The sequence below is a fragment of the Phyllostomus discolor genome, chromosome 1 (assembly GCF_004126475.2).
Source record: "Phyllostomus discolor isolate MPI-MPIP mPhyDis1 chromosome 1, mPhyDis1.pri.v3, whole genome shotgun sequence".
Lineage (NCBI taxonomy): Eukaryota > Metazoa > Chordata > Mammalia > Chiroptera > Phyllostomidae > Phyllostomus > Phyllostomus discolor.
In genome coordinates this window covers 64,547,149-64,571,223 of record NC_040903.2, presented here as the reverse complement: position 1 = coordinate 64,571,223, position 24,075 = coordinate 64,547,149, and the positions used below count along the sequence as shown (strand labels likewise).

General features: G+C 38.8%; 1 protein-coding gene across 3 annotated transcripts in view; it reads right to left on the bottom strand.

The window, feature by feature from the left end:
* CUBN (cubilin) overlaps nucleotides 1–23,688 on the bottom strand; it is a 250,170-nt gene extending 226,482 nt beyond the window's left edge. For all 3 annotated transcript variants that reach the window (XM_036023812.1, XM_028507866.2, XM_036023821.1), the window contains exons 1-14: nucleotides 23,422–23,688; nucleotides 22,906–23,035; nucleotides 21,900–21,995; nucleotides 21,296–21,334; nucleotides 18,948–19,049; nucleotides 18,174–18,277; nucleotides 11,890–12,016; nucleotides 10,774–10,936; nucleotides 8,683–8,814; nucleotides 7,716–7,811; nucleotides 5,854–5,972; nucleotides 5,229–5,415; nucleotides 3,995–4,107; nucleotides 942–1,176 (exon numbers count right to left, since the gene is read on the bottom strand). In XM_036023812.1, the coding sequence (XP_035879705.1) occupies nucleotides 942–1,176; nucleotides 3,995–4,107; nucleotides 5,229–5,415; nucleotides 5,854–5,972; nucleotides 7,716–7,811; nucleotides 8,683–8,814; nucleotides 10,774–10,936; nucleotides 11,890–12,016; nucleotides 18,174–18,277; nucleotides 18,948–19,049; nucleotides 21,296–21,334; nucleotides 21,900–21,995; nucleotides 22,906–23,035; nucleotides 23,422–23,534 (1,756 nt within the window). In that variant the 5' untranslated portion in view covers nucleotides 23,535–23,688. The remainder of the gene's footprint in view (nucleotides 1–941; nucleotides 1,177–3,994; nucleotides 4,108–5,228; nucleotides 5,416–5,853; nucleotides 5,973–7,715; nucleotides 7,812–8,682; nucleotides 8,815–10,773; nucleotides 10,937–11,889; nucleotides 12,017–18,173; nucleotides 18,278–18,947; nucleotides 19,050–21,295; nucleotides 21,335–21,899; nucleotides 21,996–22,905; nucleotides 23,036–23,421) is intronic.
* Between the last annotated feature and the right edge of the window lie 387 nt (nucleotides 23,689–24,075).

Here is a 24,075-nt window from a genome sequence, read left to right as displayed (position 1 = left end):
TTCAAGTTGATAATGGACACAATACAATGCTAACAAAATCCCAGCAGACTGTGGGAGGAAATCAACAAGTTAATTCTAATATTTATATGGAAATGTAAAGAACCTAGCATATTTTAAAAGAACAAAGTTAGAGAATTTATACAACCAGACTTCAGGCTTCATTAATTAAGCCAGTGTGGCACTAGGCTAGATAAATAGACCAACAGAAAAAAATGGGAAATTTGAGAAATAGTTCCACAGATTTATTTATAAATGAATTGGAGTTTTGGTATACTGCTTTTTCTATTTTTATATGTTTAAAAATCTCATATTAAAAAAAGTTTTAAATAGACCACCAAAAACAAAAACACAACAAAAAACAAATTATCAGACAGTCATTAAGATAAGAAATACTAAGTGAAGGAGTGATCAGTGTCCTCAGTAACACCCCTACAGTAAAGTACTTGTTGAGATTACAAAAATGCTATTGGGGCCCTGGCTGGTATGGTTCAGTGGACTGAGTGCCAGTCTGTGAAACAAAGAGTCACAGGTTTGAATCCCAGTAGGGCACAGGCCTGGGTTGTGGGCCAGGTACCCGGGAGGGAGCATGTGAGAAGCAACCACACATTGATGTTTCTCTCCCTTTCTTTCTCCCTCTCTTCCTCTCTCTAAAAATAAGTAAATAATTTTTTTAAAAAAAAGAAGAATATTTTTAAAAATGCTGTTGGATAATTTCATAAGAGACTCATTAAGACTCATGTTTTTTAATCCCTTCAATTTCATCCATTTCTCATTATTTCTGAACACAAAACCAAATACATATTTATTGCAGATTTGTTTGATATAAAGATATTATATAACACTGGATCTTCAAACATCTAATGTATCAAAAAGTTATATAGTGATCAAGAAATTTAATAACCTCAAGATACTGCTTAATTTTTCCCCATGTTTATACCTACCTGGTTGCTGTGTTTCCCATCTTATTGTAAAGCCTCTCTCATTTCTTAAATGTTCAGAATAGAAATGAAAATAGAGAGCATTGTCACTACTGAGGAGTTCATGGGGGAGACTGGAGCCACAGAATCTTCCAAGTTGAAATGCTGCAGAGGAATCTCCATCATGAATCTGAAGAAACTCATGTAGACAATTGCTCACTGATTCTAACTGGAAAAAAGTGAAAGTGATACGCAGCACCTAAAAATATAAAGGTCACAAGATATCATTTTTCAAGTCAGTGTTAATTCTAAAACATGTCTCCCACTAATTAGGAAGCATTTATATTGAGCCACTTTTAAAAGATATATCTAAAACTTCCTAAGTATCCACAAATACATATGAGGATTCTATTGGTTAAATGACTTGGGTTAAAAATTGCTTAGACTTATCTTCAACTAATACCAACATCAAACCCACATCAACTAATACCCACATCAAAATGTGGGAGGTAAAATTCCATCTATTTTTCCTCCAGATACATAAACAATTATGCAAAAATTTTAATGTCAATTAAATAGATTTTACAGTTATATTGAGGTAAAATTGATACACCAAGAACGGCAAATATTTTATGTGTAAAATTTCACAAGTTTGGACATACATGAACACCTGTAAAACCATCACAACAATCAATGTGATAGATATGTCCAACACTCCAAGTTTCCTTCTCTCTCTCTCTCTTTCCATTTCTGTCTCTTAATTTTTTACAGTAAGAACATAATCTATCCTCTTAACAAATTTTGAAGTGCAAAATACTGTATTATTAACTATAGACACTATGTTGTACAGCAGATCTCTAAGAAATGATTCATTCTAGCATAACTGAAATTTTAAATTCTAATGGGTTAATGAAATAGATTTACCTAGATTTCTTTTTTTTTAAGATTTTATTTATTTTTTTTAGAGAGAGGGGAAGGGAAGGAGAAAGAGAGGGAGAGAAACATCAATGTGTGGTTTCTTAATGGGGAACCAGGCCTGCAACCTAGGTATCTGCCCTGACTGGGAATTGAACCAGGGACCCTTTAGTTCACAGGCCAGGACTCAATCCACTGAACCACACCAGCCAGAGTCCTAGATTTCTATAAACTGTTAAGTCCATTAAACAAATGCTTCCAAATCAGTGAAATACATTAGACATTTGAACAATCTACCTTGCATTACATTTAACTGATTAATATAACCATTCACAAGAATTTATTTCTTGATCACCTGAATAACATATAGCCCACACCAGATGTCCATCACTGACCCCAGAAATACTGATTCCTTGGGGATCTCTGAACCTTTCAACCAGGTACTGATGCTCAGCACAGATTGATAACCTCAAGTATAGACTGAGTAGGCTGGTGTAGGCATGTATAAAGTCTGCTGTCTTCAGTGTTGCATATCATAAGAGATGATTAATGAGAGCAGAGAATGGGCAAGGGTAATATGAAGAGTTCTGAGCATATCAGTAGGAGAGAATAAATACAAAAGTGTGTTTATAAGTTAAAATGTTAGAATACACAGAAAAATACAGTACTATAGTTAATTACATATAAAAGATTTTGTACTGACTTCATTTAGACCAGTCAAACAACCAAAAGAAGGCTGTTCAATTTAATTTCTATTATGATATAAAACCACAACAGCATTCAACTAGTGATAAAGGGTGAATAGTCAGAATAATTTTGAAATTCATGATAGGGTATTTTTAATACCTGTTATCTAACATTACATCATGTTTGCCCTTGAAGCATTTTTAATAAAAATAAAATAAAGGTTCATGAATTGAACTATCCTGATTTCTACATAATTTTCACGATAATATGTAAATTGTGTTTGGGGATAAAAAGGTATAGAATCACAATAATCAAGAAAGACAGCATAAATTTTCTTTAAAAATTGATAAAAATATCAAAATTTTTCACAAATTTTTTTTTGAAGGAAAGGTGTTTTCAATGTCAGGAAGTAGAATTCATGAAAACTAAATGGAAGGAAGGAAATTCACATAACATAATCTCTGAGAAATTGATTTTGGAGCTTATTCTATTGTGGGTTACCAGATTCCAAAGAGTCCTCCCTCCTCAACAGAAGAAAAATGTTTCCTGACCTTGTACAATGACCTCTGCAATATTGCTGGGAAAAGTTAACAGGATTTCAAGGGAAAATCTTATCTGTTCAGAAGTACAACTTTATTACAATGAGCCTAAGAGCTAGCTGAAAAATAAATATTTGGGGAAGTTGAATAATAAATATTAGAGATAAAAGCAGTAAAAACCTCAGGCTGAGATCTTAATTTGAAGATTGTTCATGCAGTGGTTCAGGTTCAGAATCACTGATGTAGAATGGCCCAAGTTCAAGTGCCCACGTGCCACTTACAAACCACATGCCTCTGGATGAAGTTCTCCACTGTCCTTGGCTCCACTTCCTTATATGTAAAATGATGATATATAGATAATTCCTATCTTTGAGGGTTGTTAGAATTAAAAATACAATGATATAATCTATGGAACAATTAGCATAAGACTTTGGCACATGCAATGGCCCAGAGAAGACAGTGATAAGAAAATCTTCTTAATAGCAGTTCCCATTTTGCACAATAACAAACATCACTGGGTGATCGATCATCTTCAAACACTGTCTCAGTAAGAACACGTCTCTGCAAATCACTGGCCTGCAGTGGAGGCACCCAACGTAGATAATCATCCACACTAGAGAAAGCAGTAAACTCGGAAACAAACTACTGAAATCTGACTAGTCCAATTACCAGCTAAGGAGTGGTTTTAAAAAAAATCAGTACGTTTCTTTTAATTTCCATTCTCATCTACAAAATGAGGATACTGTTCCTTATTTCAAAGAGTTACCATATGATTAGAGAAAGGCACTTAAATGGCCTAGCCCAAAGCCTAACATTTAGTAAATCCTCAATAAATGAAGGATGGATTATCACTATATGTATTTTGTATAATATATGTATATTACGGATACATATATATAAATGAAACCTACACTGGACAGGAGACACTACATTTACCTTTCTCTCTTCAGTTCGAACTACCCAGAAGCAGTTAACATCATGAACATAACCAACATCAGGGCTCTTGTAGCTGAAGCTTCCGTTCACCCCTGACAGGGAGCCTCCACAAACTGCAAAGGAAAAGAAGATGAACCGTGCTTTCCAGGCTGCATAGAGGAAGAGGCTGGGCAACTCTAACCCTGCTGATGAAATATCTAGAGAAGTCTGAGCATTCAACGTTAGATACGAAGCCCTGCCATTCTTTCTTCTCCCCCATCCCCTTTTTCCTTGGACATCCACCCAAATCCTGCTTCTTGTTAAAAGTCCCGTTCATGTCTCCTCATCTCTGCTGTGAACTGCTGGCCTCTTCATGCTCTTTCTCTCTACCTCTGTGATACTTGACTCCACACCATTTTGTTCTTATCTTTAGTTCTTGTCTCTTCTCTGCCATTTTGTGTTAGTCTTATCTCCTTAACTGGAACATTAGCAGCTACTATGTGGAGACAGTACTTTATGCATTCTTCTTTCTCCACAGGGTCTACCACAGCCCAAAACACATAGTGAAGTCTCAGTAAATGTGCTGACTCAGAATCAGGAATAGTAAATGAGGAGTGCAGAAGTTAAAAGAGGCTTTATGGCAGAGACTGAATGTGACACACTCCTGAGGGACAGATGTTTTTGGAGAGGTTTGGAGGGAGAAATATTTGAACAAAGGAACAAGGCAGAGACATTCATGGCAGCACATGGGGTCATGGAGTAAGGAAAGATGTCTGGGTTAAAATAAAGTATGTTTAAAGAACTAATGAAAAATAAGGTAAGGGGGATAGATGAAGCCTGGTTACAGAAGATGACTGAAAACAGTCCCAATCTTTATTTAACAGAAAAAAGGGAGCACTGTGCACTCTAAAGCAGTGAGTAACATGATTAAGTAGAATATTTTAAGGAAATTAAATGGCTACTCTAGAGAAAACTCAAATGTAAAAAACTACAATACCTTAGCATATTTTGTTTTCAGAATGGACATAATGAAAACAGCAATTTTTACCTTTGAGGTAAAGGTACCTCTGGTTTAAATTGAGATATACATTGATCTCGTGAATTCTATAGAATTTTTGCAAGGAAACACTTAGTTCTAAGCATTTGAGCAACTAGACAAGAAAGTAGGTTCAGCAGAGAAATCTGCAGTAAAGCACATTAAATGTTGATGATTTTAAGCTGCGAGCATCTGTGGTAAAAGAAATGCTGAGCATACCTTGCTGGGGAATCTGACAGAAAACTCCAGTCCAGAAACGTGTGCATTCGCAACTGAAAGCATTAATGCCATCTACGCATGTTCCCCCATTCAAACAGGGATTGCTCAGGCACTCATTGATGTTTTCTGTGCAATTGATACCAGCCCAACCTGAGTCACACTTACAAAGATAACCGGATACTGTTTCCTAAGGAAAGAAAAAGCATAATGCCATAAAACAACTGGGTAGACAGTAAATTCCAGTCCACCCAAATAGTAAAGAAAAGTGATGCTACATGATATACACAGCAGATGCTGAGCCACAAGCAGCTTCCAGTAGTCGAACTTGTATTAACTTGTTTAACTGGTTATCGCTAAATATTGAGGTATAAGTTGGATCTATTTGGAGCAAACTGTAGGCTTTGTTTTACTACTTTGTAAATCACTGAGAGAAAAAATTAACTCAATAGTTTTTCCTGGGCACTAAAGTTATTACCTGCCTTTCATCTGAAAGTTATTGACAGTTCCTTATCTTAAGTTTAATCATTACCTTAAAATTAATAAATCATAGAAAATGTATTGCATAAATGCGTGCCTAAAATTATTCTCAAGTACTGTATCTCCTCAGAAAGAATAAAGGACTCACAATGCATTGTCCATTTAAACAGGGATGACTCAGGCAAATATTACTGAGTTGCACACATCCATTTGGGCCAAAACCATTTCCAGTATATCCCGGGAGACAAGTACAGAGAGGTAAGGAACCTGTTCAGAAACAAAAGTGAAAGTGTAAATACAAGGTCTCCTTGATTCAAACCCAGTAACAAAACTCAGTGTCTCTTGTCTAGACAAGAAACTGTCAAAGTCTCTAGTGGCAGGCAAGACAAGGTATAAGGAGAATATATTAGAATCTTTATTTTTCTATTTTTATCTTAAAAATAAGAAAGGCATGCCTTCGACACTTTACATACGAATTGACACTGACCCATATGCCATGGTCCTGAGTTGTGCACACATGTGAGGCACACCAAGGAAAAGGAGAGTCTCTCCTCACAGAGGGGCTGACAGCAGAAAAGAGGATTAGTATGATGATCACATCTGTTGCAAACACTATGCACATATTAACTAACTTAATCCTTTCAAGCAGGTATTTTATTATCGCCACTTACAGATGCAGACAAAGCTAGAATATGCTGGAGCTGAGGGAAAAATGAAAATCCCAGTAGTCTTTTTCCAAAATTTATGCTCTTACCTACTATGGTATGCTGTTAATCTTGTAATAAACATTTAAATAACCACAAGTGTGTGTTCATGCATATATATTCCTTTATGTATATGCATATATATATATATATAAAACATGTTAGTAAAAATAAAAGTGGTATTGTGAAATAGAAAAATATGTGATACATTCATTATTCAATAAATGGAGTTGGGACCAGCCGCCCATTTGGACAAAAATAATAAGCTATATCTCTATTTGATGGTACACATAAAAATAAACCCTAAAAAAATAAAAGACCTTAATGTACAAAATAAAATAAAGAAAAATATAAAAGAACATGTATTAATACTTGAATATTTTTAAAGGATTTGTTTGGTAGGGTAAGCTTAATTAAAGGGACGAAAATAGTTACCTTTTGATGGCATAAAATGTTTAATTTCAAAACAGAAAATACCACCACAAAATGAAAAAGTAAAAAGCAACATGCCAGGAAAAACACATGTGAAATATAAAACAGATCATTTCATGATGAAGCTTTACAAATCAGTAAGAAAGCAGATAAGCAAAGACATGAACAAATAGAAAAAAAATGGCAAGTAATCAAAATCTTAATTTTGATTTAGTCAAAATTCTGCCTATAAAATTGACTAAAATAAAAAATAACAATAGTACTCATTATTGTTAAGGGTGGAATAAATGTATATTTTCATACACTGTTGTGAGTATATAAACTGATAGATTTCTGAGAGAAAGTTTAGTGATACACATTTTAAAAATTATAAGAGTTGAAGTTTCTTTTACACAGCATCGTGGCTGTTGTAAAAGCTATTGTTTATCTCCCTAAACTCCATATTTTCCTCCCTTATTCTTTATTTTAATTGGGGGTATGGGCCCCTGAAATACAGACTATATATGCCAGACTCCCTTGCAGCTAGGGTTAGCCACCAGGCTCAGTCCTGGCCAATGACAGAAATAAAAGTATCCTTAAAGGAAGTGGACATGTCTACCTTCTTTTTCTTCTTCCTGCTTGCTGAAATACAATTATGAATTTTAGCTCACTAATTATCTTAGAAAGTAATTGTTAAATTAGAATGGTTCATAAACGAGCACAGTCTGTTGCATTTTTAAAAATCCCAATGTATAGTTTCATAACATGGATTAATTTTTTATTTGAAGATCAAAATGAGAATTTTGAGGATAGAGGAATTTGGTTTTAAAAAGTTGATTTGTTTTCTAGGGTCATATTAAAATACCCCAAAGCAAAGGGAGCAAGGAACCATTACCTAGAACTGAGGAGCACGACGCTTGCGGGTGGCAGCCGCCGTTGTTGACCGAGCAGAGGTCTATGAGCGTGCACACTCTTCCGTCGCCCTGGTACCCTGATCACGGTGAGAGCGTTAAGGTTATTCAAGAGGAAGAATCCCAATCTCAATCCGAGAATCAAATACCATAAACCAGATCCACCAGAGACCCTCTACCACCCAACAGAAAATGTAAATTTAAAGTGTCATACACAAAATTCCATAATTAAGAAAAAGGACAACAAGAATTAGGAACCTGAGTTCAGAAACAATGTTGTTGGTTGTTTCTAATTACAAAAAAAATAAAAATAAAAGGGTGCATGAAACTACTTGTCGATTTAGAAAGTGCTGACAGTAAAAAAGTCACACGTTTTCATTACAGTGACTTGATGATCTTAGAGCTAAATTACTGTAGAAGTCCAAAGTACTGTTGTTTTGTGTTAGTGAAACATACAGTATTTCAGTTAATCCCTTTGAACTCCTTGAACTTCCTGGAGAGTAACTCAATTTAGATTAGAGAATAGCAGTAAAGACTTATTTCCAAAAGAGAAAGAAAACTAACATGTATTATATGCCTACTATGGTACCTGTTATTTAGTAAACTTTGTATGTAAAACACCTCATGTATACATTATATTAATAAATTATTTGTGGGGGCAATGGAGCTGTAGGTCTGTCAGTCATAGAGAAAATGTTTCAAATTCTGCATTATCTTGGTAGGCTATTTCACAGTTTTTAAATCTTTGTTGTTTTCCTTGTATATTCACTATTTTTTTCTTTCTTTCTTTCTTATAATACAGCTATACTAATGTGCCCAGAATCCACAAGTAAAACTTTCCTAAGTATTGTTTCTCTCCTTAGACAGAAGTCACATTTAAAATAGAAGAAAAGATTCTGTTTTCAAAAGTATGGTTTGCCTGTAATGGAACTGGGAAATTTAGCGTAGTACCTGGTGGACAGGCCTGGCAGTGGTAAGATCCAAGTGTATTCACACACTGAACAGGTGGAGCCACCGAACAACCACCATTATTGATCTCACATTCATTGACATCTTGGCAGACATATCCATTTCCTTGCCAGCCTAGAAAAATAAAAGGACTTGAAAAGTTAGCTCTATGGATGAGTCAACAAAGAAGAGAAGCAAATAGTCAAAAACATATTTTAAAAACTGGCTTAATTAAGTAAAAGGAACTATAGATTAAAATGAGATATACTCTACTTATCAGAGTGGCAAAAAAAATTTAATTTTTTATTGTTCAGTTACAATTGTCCCCGTTTTTCCCCTGTTACTCTCCCCTGCCCTACCCACCTCCCCTCTCCCACAGTCAGTATCCCCTCCACATTGTCCTTGTCCAGGCACCCATTGACTTGACCCTTTAAAATTTTTAAAATCATGTTCTGGCAAAGAGGTGGGCAGATGGGATACTTTTATATTCTGTTAGTCAGAAGTTAAATTAATAAAGCTTATATGAAAAGAGATCTAGCAGTATTCATTGAATTTCTTAAAATACATACCTTTTGACTACAAATTCCACTTCATAAAACTTATTGTACAGTGATAAAACTGCACTATATAGAAATACAGGCAAGCAGCTGTCCACTGCAGCATTGTTTCATGGGGAAAAAACTCCTAGTCGTCAATAGGGGCACAGCTGATTATAAGTTATCTATACCCTTGAATGTACAAACTGTGTTCAATAACATGCACACACATATAGAAACAATGAATGAAAATACAAAATTTTAGGATAATATGCAGATTGTGATTGAGCCCAATTTGGGGAAAGATTTTTTTTTAACTTGCATGCATGTCTGTATTTTTGTATGAGTGAAGGGAGGGGAACAAATTGCTAATACTGGTCTCCTTAGAAAGAGACTGGAGTTGAAAACAGGGAAGATCCTATCACTTCAAACATTTCTGTTTTACTCAATTGTCACCAGTCTTATTACTCATAATTCAAATGATCAAAACTATAAGAATGCTGCAAACATTTCACATGAATGCACTAAACCAAAAGCCACTAAATAAAGCAGCGAGGGTGGGGGGTCCTTGGTGAATCAGAACTGCAGGGTCTGAAGCTGCGAGGCTCAGATCCAGAGTCAGGCGGACCTGAGGGGAATGCTGGCTGCGTGTAAGCTATGAGATCTTGGGAAGTCAGTTACCTACTCTAAGCCTCAAGTTCTTATATCTTACAATGGGGATAATACTAATTGCTACCATTTCTTATTTTTGTTGTAGTTGCAAGAATTAAAAATTGCTTACCGCAGTGCCTTAATGACATTTCCATAAAAGAATAGCTGCTATTATTATATTCTTTTTGTGCTCCACTTTCTAAGAACACCCAAGGAGTGCAGACAAGCCTTGTAAAGTCTCTGAGTTTCGGTTAATTGTTACCAGTGCACCCAGCTCAGAGTAGGTAGACGATAAATATGCATTAAATGGGTGAAAGTGATCCCATATAGTAAGGGATGAAACTTGGACTCCAACCCAGGCAGTCTCTGAGTCCAGAGTCCATGTTTTTCAGGACTCTACATTTGACCTCCCCTGCAGACTTGGTCCCTGTGTATCTGTGATGGAGCTGGACATCCCTATTTACAGCAAGGCCGTGGGATCTTCTAATGGCACAACCGGATGAGAACTACTGAACTGTACTGGAGACATTAAGAGGCAAATAATTTGCCCAAGTTGACAGATATCTGGCTAACGTGAAGGGTGGACAAGAGCACATGTCTTTTGATCTCAAGTCTAGCCAGCTGATGGCAACACAAAACGTCTGACCTCACAAACTACGGCTAACCCTGCCCACAGTGCCTGACTCTGGCACAGCCCAGACAAACCTCCCGTTTCTGTTGTTGGATTGTTAAAGCCGAAGATGGTCTGGGGTGGCAGTTAGTGAAAGAGGACAAGAGACTGGATTGGAACGCCTCCTAAGAACGTTCTTGTCCTTCGGCAGTGGAAGGGAATTGGTCCCGGCACCTTGCCTGGCTGGCGGGCAGAACGGCACGGCGTCTCTGGCTGGGCGTGGACGTGCTCACGTACCTGTGGGGCAGGCCCCGCAGTAGAAGGAGCCCGGAGTGTTGAAACACTGCACGAGTGCCGAGCAAGGCGCCGGCCAGAGGCTGCACTCGTCCCTGTCCAGCGTGCAGGCCGAGCTGTTCTGCGGGGACGTCCAGCCAGCGTCGCAGACGCAGCTGTACTTGGGCTGGCAGGGTGACAAAATGGGATTAAAGACAATCAGGGAAATGAGCAAGCAAACCTTTGAAAACCTCACCAAGCCCCGGAGTGTTTACCCCCTCACGTTCATTTCCATAAAGCCAATTGAGTGGCTTCTCCTTTCCTCCCATATGATTAAGCATTTAGACCAGACTGCGCAAAAAGAGAAACATCTTTATTTCAGAGTAAGGGAAACCTATCATTTGCCTCAAAGATGCCAGGGAAAGAGCAACAACAATCACAGACTGTAAGTCAATATAATTAAAGTCAATCAACTCAGCCTGCAGTGTTTTTAGAGGGAAAAACACCCATGTAGGCACAGACTTTGGAAAATCAATTCTGTTTGTTTCCTTTTTGCAAGTCCCTCCTTCCCCTACACCCGCAATCCTTGGAAGGCAACCATTTTCCATCCTGTAAGTAGGCAAAAAAAGAACTGAAAACAAAGACCTAAAGGTCGCATGCAAGGCCAAGCCACAGGGCCTGGGCGACCTTGAGGCTCAGGAGTCAAGGCTGTGAGGACCCAGCGCACGGAGCACTCAGGGAAGTGGGTTCACAGAGTCTGCAGCAGCCACGGGGGCCAGAAAAAAATCCAGACTCCTTAGAAGTGCACGCTGAGGACAAGAGTGGCCCTTTTGTGTTCCCGTGTCTTGTCACTTTGTCACTGCTAAAACCCGCAGGGCCAAGAGACAGTCCTGTCTCACAGAGAGACTCATGAAAGCATCATAAAAAATGTTAGTAAATTTATATAATGACGTCTTAACTTCTGTGTTCAGCTTTCTGCTTATTTATGGACAACTCTCACCCTCTTCCTCGCCAGTGCCCTGCTTAAGGGCAGGAAGCGACTTCCTCTGTGCAGCCTCACAGGACCGTGCCTGTGTAGTCACCCAGGATGACAAATGACCCTGACTCCTTTCGTGAAGTCACAGCCCGGAAAGAACCCACCTCTCCAGGGTTCACGCGGACAAGATCCTCGCAGATGCCGTGGACACAGAGGGCCTTGGAGCCGCCCTCGCAGTCATTGTATTTGGAGGCACACTGGGGGCCATGTGTCTCAGGTGAGCAGAGGCACCTGGTGTTTACACAAGAGCACAATGTTAGGGCTCATGTCAGAGTGAGAGCCTTTCCTTAGCATCAGTAAAAAAAAATTCCAGTTGCCAGTCATTGATGTTCACAGGGAATCGTAAATCAGCAAACCAGATATACAGGCTGAAGTCTTGAAAGAAAATTGCTCTGCTTCAAGCCCTGCATTTAGGAAATGTGTCATCTTCTCAAATCTGGTGTGAGAGGGGCACGACTTACTATCTGGGCGAGATTGCCCATAAATCTCTCTGGTATCATGTCATCAACCTTTCAAAGGTCAGACATCTATAAACTGATAGTTTGTCACAGATGGCCAAGGGAGAGATCAACGAGTCCATTCATCATTTGTCCAGCTGGACCCGCTGGTACTCACAGGTGACCGTGACTGAACTAATACATTCCTGAATGTTCTTTAGGACTGTATAACCCAACAAGCAATGTAATATCCACATTTATGATAATTATTATTATATTACAAAGGGCAACACTTCTTCTATCCATGAGACGTAGTTAACATAGTAACATTTCTTCCAGAGTCACATTTTAACTCACAAAATGTAATTATTACCTAATACCTAAGCTAGTGGTGGATGCTTTGTTACAAGATTTCAGTTAACAGTAACCAAATAGGCAAAATTCTTTTTTCTTTAAGCTTTGTATAATTCTTAAAATTGTTGAATGAGATTTTATACCTGCCCCGCACCTTCACCTGCACCGCACCTTCAAAGGGAATGTGGAGGGTATGAGGATGGCACTGGAGAGAGCTGGAGTCGCTGAGCCCAATCTTAGTCACACATAAGTCAGCATGGTGGATGGGGAGGGGAGCCGGCCCAGGGCCAGTGCCTGCCTGACTTAAACAGCGTTGACCTCATGGAGGAAAACTGACTACTGGGGCTAAGGCGCCAGTGACAAGGAATGGAAAGGACCTGATGAACATGCACCATGAATTCATTTCTGAGGGCTCTGGAAAAGAGGCCACTCTGCAAGTAAAGATGCTCTTTTAGCAACACGCATTGAGGCACAAGGAGTTCAGCTGATGTCCACGGGTGACACAAATTTGTGACGGACAGTGTGGGAGTTGAGAGTTTGGCTGTTTGAGAGGCATTGAGAGCCACACTCTGGGCACAGAACTTGGTGTACCCATGGAGAATCCCAGAAACAATTGCTGGGGTGCACCTTGGAGGGGGTTCTATGGGGCAGTATGGGAAGAAGATACCAGTGAACGTGGCCAGAAGTGGAGAGTAAGAACAGGGTGGGTACCATTCAGGCACTCACATGAAGCATTGCCAGACCTCTCGAATAAACTTACAGGATGCCCAGTTAAATTTTAATTCCAGATAAAGGAATACTTTTTTGGTATGCATACATCCCATGCAATTTGCAACACCAATATGTGATTGTGTAAAAGTTGTTCCAATAAGAAATCATATTTCTGAGCATTCCAAGGTTGCCTTTCTCATTAAGATAAGGTCATAGTTTAATAGCAATAGATGATTAAATGGAAAACGATTCAATTATTCATTCCCTACCAAAAGTTATTTATCTTCCTTTTCTCTCTCTTTCCACACTATCCCTCTCATATTCTCGTCCCTTTCCTCTTTCTCCCATCCTTAGAAAGACTATTCTTTTAGAGACTTTAATCAGATTCTTAAAGATTATAGAACTTCAGACAATCATTATACATATTTAAGTATTTAATCCAGGTGGCTCCCTTGCTGAAAGTTATTTTATCACCACCTCCACCTGCCAAAAAAGCTTTTAAATCTTTAGTACAAATGATTACTAGCTTTCTGAGTCTATCAGGTGTGAGAGATCTGAGTATTCTGGCCTCATGGGACATGGCTACCTAGGTTTGAGTCCTGACCATACCTGTTAACTGTTCATCTCAGATAATGCAATCATTCCCTCAGCTTCTGCTTCTTATAAATTAGTAGTGCTAATCTATAAACACTATTTTCACCTTGGTATCTAAAGGCATTTTTCTGTAACAAGTGCTTAGGAAATTGTGTTTATCTTATCCCTGAGTGCTTTACTACAAGAAAATGACTTAAGATTTGAGGGGAGATTCTGGTCCCTGGACTTGCAGTTAAATCCTCTCACTTTATCTCTCTCTTCCTTCTCCCTTGCTATTATCACTTGAATTTAAGTAAATTTTAATCCTATATTCTTTTCTAAACAGCTACAAAGTATACTTCTTTCATTTAAGGTTAGAACATTTGATAGGAAGAATGGTTGAGAGGAAGAAGCCACATTATTAGCTTCCTTGCGACGACCTCAAAGACAAGGCAAAGTTAAAGACTGTCCCTTTTTATGTACTTTTTACACAACAGTGTTGGTATAAAAAAATACTCTCAAAGTATCTGGATATGGCTTTTAAAGAAAAAGAGTAATACATGTCACTTTTGTAATGCCTTCTACTGCTGATTTGGCTCTAGTAGAACAAAGTAGGGTTTTCGGTCTTCAAAACACTGCAAGTGCACTTACTTGGCAATAGAGAGAGGTCAAATATACTTTCATAGTCATAATTTAACTTGCTTTAGAGTCCATGGTTCAATATTAATGTAACTGACTAACTGAAAGAGGTAATAAGTTTAATACCTAACTACCACCTGAGCTAAAACAGACCATCTTTATGGTGTAAGCTCTCCATGTTTTAAAATCCACCAGTGATAAATAAATATAAATCCACCAGAGACAAATAAAATAAAACATGCTAGTCAGTCATCCTTGTGCTCCTGGGGAAAAAAAAACACTCAACTTTTTTTTCTAGAAAGCCTTCTCATTCTGAGCCCAAAGAATATATAATATATACCAGCCATGTGTGGCAAATGTGGACACCATGGGCTGTTTGAATCCAAAGTAAGCAGGGAGCAGTAACAATCAGTTTTTCAGAACAAGGAGGCAATAACAGCACTGTGAAGTGGCTCAATATTATTATCTGTTAGCCGAGGAGTTGAGGGCAAGACCCGGAGACACAAAACCTCCTAGGCAGAAACAGGCAATGGTACTCCTTGCTCACTTGCATTACTCTAAAAAATAATTTTAACCAGAAATGTTCCTATGAAATAGGGTTTTCAGTTAATTAGCATTTGCATAGAGCTTTATCTTTCAAAGTAGGAATTATAATCCTTTTACATAAAGACTCCTTTGTCTCCTCAAGTCAATGCTTTGGCCTCCCAGAGTGAGAGACTAAAGGAGGCCCTGAACCCAGAGCAAACTCTGCCCACTGTGACCCTGCTGTTGAAGCTCCAGATTATTCAACAGCCTCTCAAATTTGATGTTAGCAAATGCCTGAAGTTTCCTGAAGGGGTTACTAGCCTCAGAGAAGCTACTGATTAACAAGGATTTAATCTCGCATAATTAATAGAACTCAAAGAAGCATCTAAGTGATTGCTGTTTCATTATCAGACAGAAAGCAAAAATTTCTCAAACACATTGTTCTTTGTACTTGTATCCCTTCGAGTCTCTATCATGTGCCTGAATTACAGTGTTTATGTTGGAGAAAATCAAGTGGGCTTCGTGAGGCTTCATAAACTATCTCAGATCAAGAAGAAGAAGCTATCAAGGGCAGAGATTAAAAACCGGAAGCATTTCCAGAGTCAGCACAATGAGTCCTTGGGCTTTCCTCTATAGGTGGGTGCAAGAGAGAGCTCAGTATCGCTCTTGAAAGTTGAATCTGCTGTTTGCTGTTTAGGCAGCCCTCAATAGAAAAACATCTCTAACATCCTCCCTTTTTCATTTGCATCTGACAATGAATTCTCACCCTGGCATGCAGCCAACTGCCATGTTCAAGCTTTTATTTTCTTTTTGCAGGGGCGAGGGTGGGGGTTGGCGCATGGAAGTAATGTGCTGGGGGTGGGGGGCGAGGGGGATCAATTTTACCCTGTTTCTATGGATCTCATCCCACTTGCACATCTTTGATATTCCATTGGCTTGGGAGACCCCAGGAGACAGTGATGGTAAAGGAAGACCAGAGTGAAAGCTAATATCCATGACATTCCTAGATATCAGGAAGGCAATAAAATATTAGTGCTAGAAGTTGGGACATTTGCCACTAATGTCTACAAACAGCACTTCTCCTTGATAAATGCCATAAACATAAATCAGGAGATAGTGCTTTCTAGAGAGTGAAAGATTAGACCCACATTCTGGATCTTGTCCAAGCTTTAATGTTTATAAAAGCAGGGGGGTGGGAAGGACAGGGAGTGTCATTTAAATGAGAAACAAAATCCTGACAGCAAAAAGCTCTTTAATAATATAATACTTAATTTAAGTTAAAGGTGGTTAATTTGGGTTTCGCACAATGATTAACACATAGATATATCTATCAGAAGTTTCAATGAGTTAAGCTTATAACTTACAAGGGGAAAAATTTCAGATCAGATAAAAAGAACAAAAGAATTAATTAAATGAAAAAGAGAAGGTTTGTGACTGTTTTCTGGAAAAAAATAGTGTGTTTACAGATAACCAGGAAAAAAAAACAAAATTACTATACTATTTTTGCTGGAAAGAATGGAAGGAATATTGTTTTGAGGGAATTGAAGGATATGATAGCAGAGATACTAGTAAGAGAGCAAATAATCACTCTGTACACCAATGAGATTATACCCGAGAGTACTGAAAGACCGTTCATACCACGACAAAATCATATCTTTATCTCTTAATAATCACAGACTATAAGAGACCAATCAATATATGAGAAAGGTAATGTTGAGAGATTTTTTTTAGAAAGTGATTTTAAGAAACCATACGGAAGTAAGTTTGATGTTGATGTGCCATAAATTTCTGGACTTGATTATTTAAAAAGAGAATGTGTCAGCCCCCATTCCTAGCATTGGAGGGGAACATGGAGGAAGTCTTCTGGAGAGGGCAGTGCCTGAGCTGGGCAGGAGGATGCTGTGGACAAGCCGTTAGAGTCAGTACGCAGAGAAGGCAGGAGCTACGTGATGAGTGTGGTCAGGGGCCTTGAGACTAATCAAAGAAAGGCAGTGAGCGTTAACTATCTGAAAAAAACCTCAGTTCGATCTCTGCCCTTGTTTTGCATACACAGAGATACTGAATGCAGGTATTCTTACTCAATCTACTGCCTGAGTACAGCAGTGGTTCACTGCCAAGGTGGGGTAGCCCTTGTTGATGTAAGAATGTCCAAACATGTGGGGAATTTTTTATAATAATTTATTCAAGTAAAACCTGAATATTCCTGGAAGCAAGTCCCAACAGACTGAAGAAAAATGCTCACCAGAATAACAGTTTGCAGTTTCTTTTGTGCATTTGTGAGTAGGCAGAGAATGCAAGGACAATTACATGAAAGTGGGAGAAAGAAAAGCAAGAACTAGATTACAGGATAGTTACAATTATGTACTGTTTCAAGGGTGGTCAAGCTTTAGTGGGGATCTGAAAGGGAGCATGTCAAAGGTGTGCTAACCTAGATGCACAGAAATAATGGACAGAGCTTGCTTAAGGCAAAGATAAGCCTTTTCCTAAAGATGTTACCTGCCTGACTACGCACCATGACCTGCCTGCCCAGTTAGGAATTTCAGGTCAGACGACCCTGAGAGGTACCTTCCCTATAACCCCATTTTCATCGGCACCCTCTTCTATTTAAAATTCTTGAAACTCAGCCTCATCTCCCACCATGCTGTCCTTCCTCTCTGCCAGGCGCAGCGGTCTTCCAGTTCCTTGAGGCCTCCAGAGAAAGGGTTCCTTTGTGGGCTGGGAGTTGAGGATGCACAGCTTTTCTTCCTCTATGTAAATCATTCTGTGTACTTTAAATCAGAGCCACATATTTCCCCAGGGAGCTCCTCATGTTGTTGCTAATACAGATAGTTAATCTCAAATGCTCTTAACTACAAGATGTCTTAGTCCTTCAAAACCACACACAAATATATATATTTTTAAATATGCAAAAAGTGATAGCTTTTAGCCAAAGCTTTAAGAGACTTTAAATGTCTCTGCTCAACCCTCCAGGAGCTTTTGACCTCAGCCATGAGGACACTCCTCAGGCTGCTGTTGCTCCTCAGGCCCCAGCAGAAGAAGGGGACATGCAGACCAAACCTAAACTGGAGCAGAGCCCCCATTCCCCATCTACAGACCCAGGAGTGTGAAAAATAAATGCTTGTTGTTTAAAAAAGAAAAAAAACAGTTACCTGTAACTCCCTACTGTGTTTATGCACGTGGCTCCGTTCTGGCAGCTGGAAGGTGTTCCTGAGTAAACCTCACATTCATTAACATCCACTGAGCACAGGGGGCCCTGCATTCATATAAGGAACAGAGTGAGTGCCACAGGTCACAGAGGCATCTGGGGCCCACGTTCAAGTGTGGTGTTTAAGGATCTACACACATATAGTAAAGAAGTCCTCAGTCATGCTAAATATAATAATACTAATACAAATATTAATCTCTGGTTATCCTTCCTCTGGAACTCAGATTTTGCCTAATAGAGCCAAAGAGCTCTTTATTGAAAAGCACCAGTCACACAAGAAGAATCCTATACAATCTAATTCTCATTTCACTATGGTACTATGCCTGGGAATACTCTCTTAACAATTTTATTTTAATGTGCATATCAGGAATGTTTTCATCATTAATAGAAAAGAGCAAGAAAATGCACTTGGCTATGTCAGATCTGTTGAGTACATTTGATACTAGGTAATTTAAATTAATGTTAGCCAAAATATCATGTTCTCCATGTGGTTATCCTCTCAACTGAACACCTCCTTCAGATAGCTTGGCATTTAGTGGGTTCCATATTCTTGCTTGCCATTGTTTGGATTTTGACATACACAGTGTAATTCATTCTGACTCAGAAGACCACAGAATCCTAGAAACTTTGGATGGAAAATTAAACATGTCTGAATGATTCCAAGGAAACCACAGGTGCTGACTCATCATCATTTTTAACCAAAGACCAAGTGACTCACCTTCCACTGTGGAGGACAGATACAAAAAAAGGAATCGTGAAGGTTGAGGCAGGTTCCACCATTCTGGCAGGGATTGCTGCTACAAACCCTCTTGTCGACTGTCTGAAACAAAGACAGGGCGGTCAGCGAGGCCATCGGGCCTGCACAGGCAGCCGTGAACGGCGCATCTCAGTACAGGCGTCTGTGCAAAACGCATTTTCCTGCAGCCGCTGGGGGCCCTCCTGCAGGTATTCAGCTACTTCAATTCTTCTTCAGATGGAGCCTCTTGTGAAGAAGAAAGTATTTCGTAGAGGTCCTACTCATAGTTCTTCACTGTTTACATGCATTTAACCATGGACAGGATGAAGCGTGAGGTGAGAGGATTCTCATTCTATTCTTTGGAAAAGCATTGTTCACCAGAGAAACATGTGTTGGTAGACAAGTGTGAAGTTTTCAGGTGTGGGAATAATAATGGACATTCCTATTGTGCTAAGAAAATAAAACAGAAATTCCAGCTCTTTTGTCGTCATTGTTATCTTTGGTACCTCCAGATAAGCATTTGAAATATGATCATCTTTTGCTGTTACCCCTCCAATGAGGGTTAAGATGACTGAACTCTTTTCATCCAAGTCCCTTTGTTTGAAATGTGACCAGCTTAGATACACCCTCCACTCTGTCTCACGTGACTACTTTCCAACAGAGTCACAGAAAGACCTTCTTTGTCCACACCTGGGGAACAGGTCAGCCACCCATTCCAATCTTGTAAGATTTCTGACAGCTTGGGGGGCAAAGGACAAGTGATTAGGCAAGGATAGGTAGTCTATTAATTTTACCTAATTATAGTCTAATTCTATGTTTTAAAAATTAAAATAGGAGCAAATTATTTACTGCATTTTTAAAAAATATTCAGCAACTCACAAAGAAAATCAAGTCTGTTCCTTTCATTTTACAGAGGAAGCTAGGAGCCAGAGGATGGCCACCTGCGTGTTTGTTTCAGCACCATTCATTGCAAAGCCCATTTCTCTCCACCTTTGGCATAAGTCAGGTGACCAAACATGTGAGGGTCTCTTTCTGGACTATGTTTCTTCCATTATTCTATTCGTCTCTTTGTGCCAGTACCACAATTGGTCCCATTCATCGAAAGACATTACTAAGAAAGCTAACCACAATCTCATTAAAAGTTTTTCTGGTGTACAAAAGCAGTTCTGTCTGGGGAATAGAAACACAAAAGCCTATGGGGGCCCAATGGGAAACGCAATCAGTAAGCGGTCAGGAGGAAGACAATAGGCAACAGTGGAGAGGGTAGTGTGAGAGAGCACTGGCCTTGTCCCCAGGGGTAAAGGCACCGACATTCAAACATCATTAAAAATTCTTCCTGGAGGATGGCCAGAGGGACAGTCTGAGCTAATTTTGATCATGGCCTCTAGTCCTTGACATTTGGCAGGAAGAATGAAGCACTCTAGGAGAGACTGAAAACTCTAGTGCCATGTGTAGCTCCACAGGTGTGATTGCTTGCTCACTTTCATTCACTCAATTACTCCCTTAAAAGGTCAAGGCTAAGTGTGCAGTTTACTATCAAATTCAGCAAAAGGAATATATAAATTGTTTGCCAAATTTAAAACACCAAAGTAGAAGACAACATCTGAAGCATAATCAAAACAGATTGAGAACATTACGGCAGAAATTATTAACCTGGACTCTCCAGACTTTTATTTAAAATTTTAAGTGTGGGACATTCTGTGTGTTTCTTTGGGTAGAAGGTTACAGCTTCCATGAAACTCTTAAAAATGCCAACTACTTACAAAAGGGGTAAAAAGCCTAAAATTACAAGGACTAGTTTATAAGCATGCAGTAAAGTAATGGAAGGTATACTCTAGAAATTGCTCAAACTTAATTAGCAGCAAAAGCACTTTTAAGGACATTTGGAATATTTTGTGTTATACCCGAGTTCTGAATTTAGTGTTAGAGAGGTACATGACCTTTCAAAACTTAGCCCTGGATCCCAGAATCGGCAGGTTAGGTGGTCACGAGCTGACCAGACACAGTGCATGAAAGCCTGCCATTCACACCATTAACAGGTGACGTATAAGAGGAAGAGCCCGTGGACTGCTGAACTCAGAGTCAGAAGGCCTCACAGGCTCACATGCCTCACAGGCCCAGTGACCTTGGGCTGGTCACTCCCTCTCTCTGAGATTCAGGTCCCTCGTCTGTATCCTGGGGAGCATGAACTATGATGAGAATTAAATTTCAGGAAGAATCAAGGTCCTCAATGTTAATCATTCATCCATCTTAAGATAATAGTAGATCCATCAATGATTCTAGTGTATTTTAAGCAAAAGATGTTAGATATGTAGTAGTTACGGACTTACCTGCTGTAAGCTTTGAAATTTTCTCTGAAGATCCACGAACTAGAAATTGGGAGGAAAGAGCATCTGTTAACTGGCTCAAAAGCATTTTATATAAAATGTTGTCCCCTTGTGCTTTCCTAAAATCCTCTTTTGGGGACTGACTTTATCTGTTTCTTTCTTTTTTTATTGTCATACCCCCTCATTCCTCTCCCCTCCAAGCTTCCCTTAGTTCCTACTCTCTTTCATCACACAGATTCTTTAAAAGCATTTTTAAAAAAGAACTACAACCCACTAATAAGTTTATTCATTGCTTTTCTGCACACAGGAACTGTGGGAATTCTTATAAATGGCAGAGATGCACCCACTTCTCTAATACGAAGGTTCTTATCAGAACATGAGCAAGGCTGCTTAAGCAAAAAGTCCTGGCCACAGCATTTCCAATATTCTGCTCATCACCATATCCACATCCTCTATTACAGCTGTGTCATATAACCCAAAAGTCCATAATTACAATGTTAAATTTCTACAGAGGACACAAAGTTTGTACATATCTTGCAAAGTGGTTACTTATGAAGTTGAACTAAGGAGAATCCATTTACTCTAATGGTACAGATGTAAGACTTACCTTAGAATTAAGCTGATCGATTTGACTAGAAATATTTGAAGGCAGACCAGTTGCACTCCTTTTTAAATCTGTAATATCATCTTTGTTTTTCTGGATCTAATTTTAAAAAGAAGATGGAAAAGAAAAAGAAAGAGGAGGAGGAAGAGAATGCTGGTGAAAATTTTATGTATTTGTTATAGGAGTAAAACTCTGAAATGAGTAGTACTTTATTTTAAACACTAAGATCTTGCCCATTATTATAAAAACCAAAACAATGCCATGTATAATAAGCATCAGGCTAAAATAGCCATGGCATAATTCCATTTACCTTTTCCAGCAACAATTCATGAAGGTATTTTCCACTTGCATATTTTCCCCATAATAACAGTTTAGAGTGCTTGTTAAAAGCCTGGCTTGGAATAAGACTCTTGAGGTTTTGGATCTTGGCTCAGCCATTTTTTCTGTGCCTGTGGGCAAGTGATGGAATTGCTACAGGGTTCCTTTACATCCCCTATGAATGGGGTCATAATCAAGCCAACCTCATGGAGCAACTGTGAGGGTTATATGAGATAATGCACATAAGCCCTAAGCACAGTGGATAGCCCACAGGAAGCCTAAAACAATGCCAGCTTCTACACTGTGATGGATACACCAGCATGATGTAGCAAATAGTGAACACAGAAAACTCTCCATAAGGCAAGAAATAATGGGCTAATTCTGTTGTGTGGTAGAAGTGAACTGGTCACTTCTACTCCTTTCTCTGGTCCCTCTCCTTCCTTGCTCCCTTGTGGAGGAGTCCTGGTACTACCCCTTTGCACCGTCTTTGGACAAGAGTACACAAGCCTGAGCATTACTAGCATTACTCTCTTTACCCGTCATTAACCCAAGGGCGTTATTTTTTACATGGACTTGTGTTCCTTCCAATGATGTTCTCTGTGCTAAAGATTCCAAGTTAATATAGACTTGCTCAATTATGTCGCCATATATGGATATACAAAATTACTTCAATCTATCTCCAATGTATTACCTGATGTAAACATTCACCAAGATCTTCATCATTTAATTTAATTTTCCCCAGGGATCCAGTTTTAAATTCAATGTTCTGAGCAGACCCAGTAAGAAACACTAAATTTCCTCTCTCTGTAGACATTCGAGGCCTATATAATTCAAACCAGAGAATGCATCAGTAATTAGCACATACAACTTTCAAATTCAAAGAATAGTTTCTCACTGAATAACTATAAATTGCATATACCTCCACTTTATAGTCAACTCAACCAAATTTTCCCTGTTCATCTGTCATTTCTTTCTCTGCAAATTTTCTAAAGATTTGCCCTAATAATTGCATACTTGTCTTATTCGCAAAATGATAAAGAAATTATTTGCGGATAAGAAGATAATCCCATACATCAACCCAAATGTTCTTCCCTACTTGTTTTTAATACCATTATTTTCCTCAAGATAAATTACGCCTTTGCTTTGTGAAAATTGATGAGGAACTACCCTAGTCTAGCAGCAGAAATAATCATGTGTGTCTACTTACTGTTGGAGATTAGTGCTCCTTTTTTGTCTCTGCAACTCAAGTCCTCTGTCTTCACCATTTGATTCTGCAAATGTCAATAAAATAACCACGCTCCAAAGAAAAGGTGAGGACATGATCCTCACCAACACTCACAGGTTATCTGGTAAGAGAGAGGCCTCTCCAACCAACTGAGAGTGGGAGTTCAGAGAAAGTAAACCAGGCACATGTACTTTGACCTGTGGAATGTCCTGCAATTTTTCAGTCCTTTCTTCTTTGCCCTAGAAGGCTGTTATTTTTTTCTTCCTGAGGGATGTAAATGATCTTAGATCTTCCTTACTCTTCAACTTTTAAGTGATGTACAACTTAATGATTATCTGTTTGACCTTTGAAATGGTAACAAACTGCTTTGGAAACACCCACTAAAACACTCTTTGCTTAAGATGTAACACACCTTTCAACAAATGGTGCTGGGAAAAGTTTTGCCTCAGGCAAAAGAATGAAGTTCTTACACTACACCATGCATAAAAAATAACTCAAAATGAATCAAATGCCTAAGTATAAGAGCTAAAACTATAATACTCTTAGAAGAAAACAGGGAGAAAGTTTCATGACATGGGATTTGGCAATGACTTCTTAGATATGACACCAGCAGCACCGGTGACAATGAAAAGATGC